Below are 10,000 nucleotides of genomic sequence, written 5' to 3'. Positions count from 1 at the left end.
ACACCACACGATCACGCACGCATGCACGCGCACGCATACACACACACACACGCACGCACGCAAGCACGCATGCAGTTGCCCACACAGACGCACGGAAACGCACACACACATACACGCACACGCACACACATACAGACGCCGCCTTTATGAGGCACTTGACAATAAAAAAGCAATAAGATATGACACAGCTAATCTGGCGCCGCGCCACAAGCATCGCAAAGCAATTATAACATCTCCACCGCCGCCGCTGGTCTACAGCCACACCGTGGTCCCTCCACAACCTCCAGAACACTCCATTGCTCCATCCCCAGAATGATTTACACCGCTATTAGGCGCCTTTTTCTTCAACCCATCACCGTTTCCACGATATTTCCATTATCAGTAGGTTATTTTTTTTTTTCATTTTTATCATATTATATTTTGTATCGTTTTTATTTTTTTACTGCACATAGGTGTTTTTCTGCGTTAGTCTGGCTTCGGCAGAAAAAGCTTATGTTCCCGGCTCTCTCACTCTAAGCCCTGGTATTGTGTGTGTGGGCTGTTTTTAATATTGCCATGACTTTGCCCCCTCCACGCTTGCCGAGCTGTCAGTCATCATTGCAGAGAATACAGGGGGAGAATATTACCATAAACCGAGTGTAATTTGTGATCACACACAACACACACACTGATCTTTTGTGGGTGGGCTGGAAACCAAACCAACTCTTGGGGATGATCAAACTCCTCGATAGGGAACTTTGAGGTTGGATTAAAACCAAAGTCGACTTTGTGGTCTATGTTGTCCACGGCTGCATTCTGCTTGTTTTTGGCTGGGTTTTACGTTAAGTGTGTGAAATAAGTACGAATGTATTTGTGTCCTGCTGTGTACGTTGTATTGTAGTACATGCATCCAAGTTTGTTGCTGTGAAATTGTATTTCTAACAGAATTAACACATGCTCAGTTAAGTTTTTTTAAATTTGGCAGTTTAATTATCTTAAAAGGACGTTTTGGAGAAGAACAACAAATAAGGAAGAGCAAACATGGGCAATCATCTCTCTCTAGTCACAGAATCACTACAACTACATTCCCATTTTATTTAAAGTGGTAGATACGCAATAAAATAAGGATCGGCAAATCTATAGGGATCCAGTTCAAAACAGTATTATACTAATCTCAGTTATGTTTTGGTGAAGACGTTAGTGGTAGTCCTACCTGCAAGGGTGAAGCCAGACCCAGAGGTGTGTGTGTGTGTGTGTGTGTGTGTGTGTGTGTGTGTGTGTGTGTGTGTGTGTGTGTGTGTGTGTGTGTGTGTGTGTGTGTGTGTGTGTGTGTGTGTGTGTGTGTGTGTGTGGGGGGGGGGGATCTGATGATCCTTTGCCTGAGTGTGACATCAGTGCGTCAGACACAAACCAACGCATCTAGACGGCAGGCCACTCGCTCTCTCTCTCTCTCTCTCTCTCTCTCGCTCCCTCTCCCTCTTGCTCTCTCTCCCTCTCACACACTGCTCAATACATCACAGCTACTAACCTTTCCTTCAAGATCCTCCTCACCCGCCTCCCGCCCTCGTCTCAATAACCCCCTCAGAGAGTGTTGTGTGAGAGGCGTGGAGACAGAGGCTTAGGCCTCTCCACTCTTCCTCACCTTCCCCCCGTCCTCTCCTCACCTGGCCATCCGCTACTAAGCGATGAGCGAGGAAAAGGTGTGTCGAGCAGAGAGGTGGGCTGCTCACACACACACACACACACACACACACACACACACACACACACACACACACACACACACACACACACACACACAATGTCGATGCTTGTTGTTCTCTATGCCCTTTACACGTTTGAAGGCAAACCTTCTCCTCTGGATACCTCAGTATCTCTTATCCTTTTAGTTCTTTCCCATTCCTCTTACGTCCCCCCCGCTCTCCTTGTCTCTTACTATTTGTGTGTTTGCCGGGGCGGTTGAATCATCTGCCCTCCCTGCCGCCTATATGCTCACTAGAAAGCGGGAGATCAGCAGCTAGTTTACAGTGACTCACGCGCAGTCAGTCGAACAGATTGCTACAAAGCCAAGCACACTCAAACGTGTGCGTTTCTTTTTGTGTGTGTGTGTGTGTGTGTGCCTGCCTACACACATAATGCCAACACATAGGTCAAAGCGTTGGCCGTCGGAGACGGGAGCGGTCAGCGTTTAAGGTCACGGGCTCGGGGCCGTGTAGGAGAGACGCGTGTGTGCACGGCATTCCAGATGTGAGGGCAGGCTGTGCCAAACTACCGCCCGTGGTCCTCGGCCTGAACACCCCCCCCCCCCCCCCTGCCAGAGGGCCTTTCAGAAGGCCTCAGCCCTGCTATACCTTCCCGGCCGCTGTCTCATAGTGTTCACTCGCTCTCATTCTCTCTCTCTCTCTCTCTCTCTCTCTCTCTGTGGGGAGTGGCAGTCTCTCGTCCAGACCCAGGCTGTTTGGCGCTCACAATGGACCGCCGTGTGCTTCAGCGCTATGGAGCGGCGCCGGCAGAATAACAACGATGACGGCGTGGCATTACTTTGACATTAGAGTTTGAACTCGGCCGCACTGTGGACAAAGCCTCTGTAACCGTTTAATAGCATGGCAAGTGGTGAAGCGCTCCCGATGCTGATTACATTATCCTATGATTATTCTCATTAGACGCTTTTCACATTTGAGACCCAAGGCACATTCTATATTTATACATGCCGTTGCTTGGCTTTGTTTCTGAAAAGCTTTCTTGTTCGTGTTGTTGTATCAATCAGCTTATTTTTTAACCGCTGAGGCTTTTTTTTGTAAAATGCTTGAGGGATCTTCAGCTGGGTTACTTTCTTTGGATGGTTGCACACACTGCTGTGTGTGTGTGTGTGTGTGTGTGTGTGTGTGTGTGTGTGTGTGTGTGTGTGTGTGTGGGTGCGTGTGTGTGTGTCTCACCAGCTTGCTTTAGCCCCTCGTCTCTGATGGGAGCCGGTCAGCAGGTTAAGGGAAGCCAGGCACGAGAGAATGCAGCGGATCACACGACTTTACTCTCAACCTGCGGAAAGGCAGAAGGAAGAGTGTGTGTGAAAAACACACTTGACATGAGTTCTGTGTGTGTGTGTGTGTGTGCGTGCGTGTGTGTGTGTGTGGCTGCTTGAAGAGAGGTGGGAGGGGGATTTATTCAGTGTGTTTGATGCATGCGTAGATGCCTGTCAGTCAGGTCTGACACATACAGTAGTAATTACAACGGCATCGTTTAAATGAGCTGACGTGATTGGTTGACGGGAGCGGGAGGAGGGGCGAGGTGGGGGGGGGGGGGGCTGCTGTGTGGCAGGGTTTTAATCTACCATCAGTTGCCATCTCATTATTAATATGGTAATGGATCTCCTGCAGGAGATTAGGGGATGCGGCAGAGTGGTAGTGACTGCAGACTATTTTAGTTTCTGCGAGACCGATTGAAAGGCCGCTGAAGGGCTTAATACTGCGGGAGCGGCTGATGACGGTGAAGATGATAATAGGATGTTTTATGCTTTAATGCGGTGGGACTTTTCGGCGTTCTCACCACTAGCAGGGCACATCTGACGATGCATCCCTTTTAGAAATGGATCTGAGGAAAAATATGGAATGTTCGATTTGTGTGTTTTTAATGTTGTTGTTGTTTCCACCCCGATGTGTAATTACGACGGATGGACTGGGGTCCCGGTGGTGTTGGGAGGCACCGGTCGCTAATCGGTCATGGACACGCGGCCCCTTCCTGAGAAGTCCTCCCCACCTGTCCAAGGACTTCCGTGTCAGCAGAAAAATACCTCAACGGCCATGTATATGAATAATGCATGGCAGGGGTCCCAAGGAGTCGGGATGGGGGAGTGTGTGTGTGTGTGTGTGTGTGTGTGTGTGTGTGTGTGTGTGTGTGTGTGTGTGTGTGTGTGTGTGTGTGTGTGTGTGTGTGTGTGTGTGTGTGTGTGTGTGTGTGTGTGTGTGTGTGTGTGTGTCTGTCTTATATTCTCCAGAGAACAGTAATCTTTCACCTGTCACACTGTTGTGTGTTTTTATATGAGATGCTGCTTAGCTTGTATATCAAGGAGATTTGATGTGCGCCTAATCTCGCTGGGAAATCTTTTTGATATTGGCTTTTATTCATTACTCACCGAGTTACCTCCCACTCTCTCCTTTCTTCTCTCCTTCTCTGTCTGTCTGTCTGTCTGTCTGTCTGTCTGTCTGTCTGTCTGTCTGTCTGTCTGTCTGCAGGTATTCGGTATCCCCCTACTCGACTCTGTCTCGATGTGGGATCAAGCATCCCAGGCCGTTGCCCTTCTTCGGCAACCTGTTTATGTTTCGCCAGGTAAGACCGCCACGTTCACAACACACACTGACTGAAGAGGTCCAGACCAGCAGAGGAAATGGTCTGATTGAGGCGAGGGATGAACCCAATCTCCTGGATGGAGCTCCCAATTCAACCCAGATCAAAATAACTATTAGTGTCCAAACAAAACACATATCAAAGATGATGTTGCATGCACAGACACACAAACGCCCGGGGAAACAACGGGACAGCAACCGGGGAACATGTGCTGAGCAGCTCTGCGGTATTTTTTACATTCTTTTTATGGAATCTCTTGAGCTGCAAAAGAAACCAGTGATCTGGAAACACTCAGCTATTGTCCCTGTCGCCAAGTGTAAAAAGCCCCGAAGGCCTTAAATGATTCTAGACCGGTAGCACTTCGATCTTTAGTTATGAAGGTCTTTGAGAAGGTGATGAGGCAGGCCGTTCAGCAGACGGTGCAGGGTTCTTTTAGATCCTCGGCAGCTTGCTTGTATAGCTGGCAGAGGTGTGGAACATGCCCCCCTGATGCTGCTGAACTGCCTGTATCATCATCTTATGCCCCATTTCCACTGCAGGGTGCGGAACGGATCGGATCGCAAAGGTGCGGTAGGGAGGGGGCGGTATAGCCCAGCTCAGTTCCGAGGTCGCGTTTCCACTGCCGACCAGTACCCTTGGTGGTAGCCCGGATGTCGATCGCCGCGGCAGCTACGTAAACATCGTAAACAACGTCTTCCTCCCCAAGAATGCAGACGAGCGTCTCCACCTCCTTGTTCGCCCAAGCAAGCTTTTTACGCGACATGTTAATTGTAAAGAATAATACCTCGAGGCTACTGTTTGTTTGTTTTTATCCCCGCGTCACCCGGAAGTGACGATTCTGTCGACCAATCAACGGAGGGGGGGTGTAGCTAGAATTTCACGGGACCCTTTCAGGCGTCTGGTCTCGTTTTGGGTACCGCAACGGAGGAGTCCCGAGAATGGGGCCGGAACGGGTACGGCAAAGTCCGGGTCACGCCCACTTTTGGCGGTGAAACGCGACCCGACCCGCACCTTTGCGATCCGATCCGTTCCGCACCCTGCAGTGGAAACGCGGCATTAGGCACCCCTGACTCATGCCAGACTTCTGCTCATTGATTTCTCTTCTGCTTTTAACACCATCCATAATGGCCACATTTGCTTGTAGGAGAACTACTCTCCTATTTGAATCTCGATATTGATACCATTGAATGGATGTTTTACTTTGTTGCAGGCAGATCACAGTGCGTGAGAGTTAATGGTGTCCTCTCAAACAAGCGCCACGCAACCACTTATACCCCTCAAGGATGGGCATTCTCTCCCCTTCTTTACATCTTTCACACAAAAAGCAGACAGAGCCAGTTAAGAATGGACTCATCATAAAATCTTCAGATGACGCAGTCATAGTTGGCCTGCTGAAGAGAGGGGAACTAGATCATGGATCGGTCCTTAATAAATTTGTGTCATGGTGTCAAATGTCTTTCCTTCTTTCCTTTGAACTGAATGCGTCTTAAACCAAGGACATGGTTATTTAGGTTAGGGAATCAGCACCCATCCCCAAACTCACTTATTAACAAGGTACATCAACGTGTCGACTTCTTGAGGAAAATTAACTAGTATCGAGTCTGTGCCTTCTTTATGTACCATACCATGGCGTGGTTTTGGAGCCTGAGTCTGGCCAATAAGATTATATAAGCTTGGCCGGCTTGTCAGAGTTATTTGGGTGAACCAGCCACAGCTCTCTCACCTTTATGACCCGTAAAGAAGGCCCATGCCCATATTGGTCTGCACTGACCAACGCCGGCAGGGGGACTTAAAGCTTCTACCTTATAGTAGATATAGAGTTTAAACTCAAAGGTCCATATGAATTATAAGACTCTTTTGTTTGCACTTCAATCAGAAGGATGAATTTGCACAAGTGATTGCACTAAGACTAAGCCCTTCCTGCCCTCAGTAATTTGTCTTTTGTCTTCACGTGAAGTGATCTTGCACTTGCTGTGCCTTGCTTGTCAGTGTACTGTATTGTATTGTTGTATCTTTGTCCTGTCTGGTGTGTTGTCTTTCCTGTTGGATTCATGTTGGATTGAATGTGTTTTTAATATCTGGCTGCAAACATATTTTCCCTTGCGGGATAATCAATTTGACTTGATTTGACTGAAATCACAAGAACACATAATAATAATTTGTAATTAATCAGTCATTAGTAATTAGCACAGTTGAAAGGGATGTTGAGTAGGTGACATGTAACATGAATTTTTTGACTGTGTTTCTTTTGCTGGGTATATGTAAATGCATTTTTGTTTGATGTACTTTTTATAAAAGTTGAAGCAGGAACCTTGAGGGAAGCATTGTAGATTTTCTCTTTTTTGCAGTTTGCTTATTAACATAAGTTACCTACAACTCATTTATATCCGGGCTTGTTGTGTTGTTGAATTGATTTCACTTAAATTGTTATTTTCCATTAATTCTGGCCTTTTTGTTTTTGACTCTGGAATGAGTTTCTCCCACGTTGGAAGTAGTTAGCCTTGTGCATCAGATGCACACACACACACACACACACACACACACACACACACACACACACACACACACACACACACACACACACACACACACACACACACACACACACACACACACACACACACACACACACACACACACACACACACACCATGGGCTTCAGATTTTGTGCCTCTAACGTATTACTGCACTTCATTAAATCCGTTCATTAAAGGCAGCTCACACGTAATGACTTGCTCCTGCCGTCCCACCACCAAATAGATTAACCAGATTGATAATTGCCTTCAGTTTTCTGATGAATATGGAGAAAGCTGAGGAGGTGAGTGGGCGTGTTTTTAATATCCCAGAATTAATACTGTATCATTTTGGGCACATCTATACCACCACCTTAGTGACAATGACTGGGAGGCCTTTTCAGGGAGCGTTTGGATTCACTGGAGGAATTTGGCTCACTGGAATGCAGAAGATGCCCATCGTGTATTGCCAGGGCGTTCTGATTGGCCGGTGCTGTCGTCAACATGGGAAATTGGAATGGGCCAAGCATCGAGGGCTCTATATCAGGGGGAACTGCCCGAGTAGGATGCTGCCATACAATTATTAACCTAAGATATAGAACAGCGGGCAACATAGCCTTTTCATGAAGCAGTCAGATGGGGCTCTGCTGAGCTGATCCCGTCCAGACCATCATCCCGTCATCAATACCCTTGGTGGGCTCAGGCAAGCTGGGCGGGGACCCCCTGCTGAGTCCACTGCAGACACATCAGCCAGCTCAGTGTCAACAGCAGCACTGACTTTTCCCTCTCTCGTTGTCCGCTCTCCTCTGCTCCGTTTCCCCTCTCTCCTCCATCGTTCGCCTCCTCCTCTCTCTCCTCTCGGTGTCTCCTGTCTCCTCTTTCTCCTTTCCTTTCCCTCCTTCTCTTCATTCAATATTGTGTCTCATTCTTTGCTTTGTTCCCACTTTTTATTTGAAAATAGATTTACTTAAATTTGTAAAAATTATAGTTTTGTCTCCCTCACAATCACACCCAAATGACATGTGAGAGCGAAAACAAGATACACTCCTCTCTCTCGTTCAGTCTTTGTCGCTCTATATTTATCATCTCTTTCTTTCTCTCTCTGTTTCCCCTATTTGGTTTCCTTTTTTCCTTCCCTCTTTCCTCTTCTTAATTTTCCCCATCTCCCTGGCGATATCTAACTGGGCTGTGGTTGTTTCATTCATTTAGAGGGGGGTGTATGTGTGTGTGTGTGTGTGTGCGTGTGCATGTGGGGAGGGGGGGGGGGGTGCTTAAGATCCCGGCAGTGCTTAAATATGGATGCAGTCTAGCCTTGCGTCATGATTCTTTAGGGATTGGTTGTGACAAAGGTGAGGCCAAAAGGTGTCTGTGTGTGTGTGTGTGTGTGTGTGTGTGTGTGTGTGTATGTGCTTATGTTGGGATTTGGTTGCATCTAATGATGATGTGTGTGTGTGTTGGAGTCGGCAGTGTGTCTGTCTGTGTGTGTCACTTAAGCTGCAATGCTCTCGCAGAATCTTTGTGACCCAGTTTAGAGCGCCACGCTACAGTAGACACACTCGCTGTCAAAAAAGTTATTTTTATTTTTCTTGCCGATCCTGATCCTATTTTCCTTATGAATATACATTGCGTCATGTGTGGGTGAAAGATGGGCCAGAGTTGCAGGCTGAGGGAGTGCTGTTGATTTGGTACAGTGTCTACCACGTCTTTCACTCACCGGGGTGAATATAACATGGCCGGTATATATGTTTAGGATGGGAGATGCAATGTGTAAAATGCAGAAGAAGAAATGCAGTTTGAAGGATTATAAAAAAATTTAGATTTAAAAATGTTGATTCATATCTAACACATTTCACGTCATTTAATTTGTATAGATTTGTTTTCTTCCATTTACTGCTTTACGTCTGAACCAAGCATGACAAATACATAGACAGAGACAGCACAAGACTAAAATATGGTACATGATATTTTCTTAAAGGTTGAATCAGTTTACATGAGCAGCTGGCCACTCACAAGTTATATTTCACCTATTGACTCAGTGCTAGCTAAATGACTTGTTTAGACATTCCATGGCTCTTTTGGTGCTCTAGGCATAATACCCCCACATCCAACCCAACGCAACCCCATTCCCTTCAGCCAGCAGGGCACTCAGAGGGCTACAGTGAGCCCACACAGGATTACTGCACGGGTCCTACCCACCAGTTTATATTCAGGAACCCCACCCCGAACACATACACAAACATCAGTAGCACCAAGGTTAATCATTAAAGCTAAGGACATGGCTCGGTGTGTGTGTGTGAAATTATATTTTGTAAATGTTGTAGTCTCTCTCTCTCTCTCTCTCTCTCTCTCTCTCTCTCTCTCTCTTCCCCCCCCCCCCCCCCCCCCCCCCCCCATATACAAAATGGAAATGTCTAATCCCCCATCGGTGAGGGAGATTCCAAGAGGACAAACTTGAGAGCGTTGCAGGTTCCAGGGGGTTGGAGAGTGCCCTATTGATTAGTTCTGTCTGACTGTGATGAATCCCCAATTAGATTCATGACAGGCCATGGCTGCTGCTGCCCCTGTCCCGGGCTCCCGCACGTATGTGTGGACAAAACGTGTGTGTGTGTATATGGATTAGAAACACGCACACACACACACACAGACACAGACACATACACATACACAGACACACACACAGTCCATAGACACACACACACATAGTCCATAGACACACACGCACACACAGTCTATACACACACAAACACAGTCCATAGACACACACACACACAGTCCATAGGCACACACACACACACACACACTGTCCAGACTCCCGGTGAGAAGACGGGTCTGTACATGCAGTGGAGGTGTGACAAAAAGGGGAAAACGTTGTGTTGTATTTTCTTCACGTGCTCCCGGCCGGTGTTTAGGAGCACCCATCGACGACACTCCACTGCTGTCGTCAAGGTTGCGGTGGTGTTTCTGTGCATGAGGGCGGTGGAGTTTGGTCGTGGTGGCGGTAGAAGGGGAGGGGGGCGATGGAATGCTGGTGGAACAACGGAGCTGCGGATGGGGAGAGGAGAGGGTGGGTGGGTGGGTGGGCGGCGGCCGGGGCACAGGGGGGGGGGGGGGGGGGGGGGGGGGGGGGGGGGGGGGGGGGGGTGTCCTGCCAACTGTGTCTGCAGCTT

At 47.8% G+C, this 10,000-nt stretch overlaps 1 protein-coding gene across 1 annotated transcript in view; it reads left to right on the top strand.

The window, feature by feature from the left end:
* Positions 1-10,000, top strand: part of tbxas1 (thromboxane A synthase 1 (platelet)) — a 52,785-nt gene that overhangs the window by 10,827 nt on the left and 31,958 nt on the right. Inside the window, exon 3 of the mRNA XM_060061774.1 lies at positions 4,209-4,302. Within this exon, the coding sequence (XP_059917757.1) occupies positions 4,209-4,302 (94 nt within the window). The remainder of the gene's footprint in view (positions 1-4,208; positions 4,303-10,000) is intronic.

This window comes from Gadus macrocephalus, chromosome 9 (assembly GCF_031168955.1).
Source record: "Gadus macrocephalus chromosome 9, ASM3116895v1".
Lineage (NCBI taxonomy): Eukaryota > Metazoa > Chordata > Actinopteri > Gadiformes > Gadidae > Gadus > Gadus macrocephalus.
Note: the sequence above shows the minus strand (reverse complement) of the source record. Positions and strands in the feature narration are given on the sequence as shown.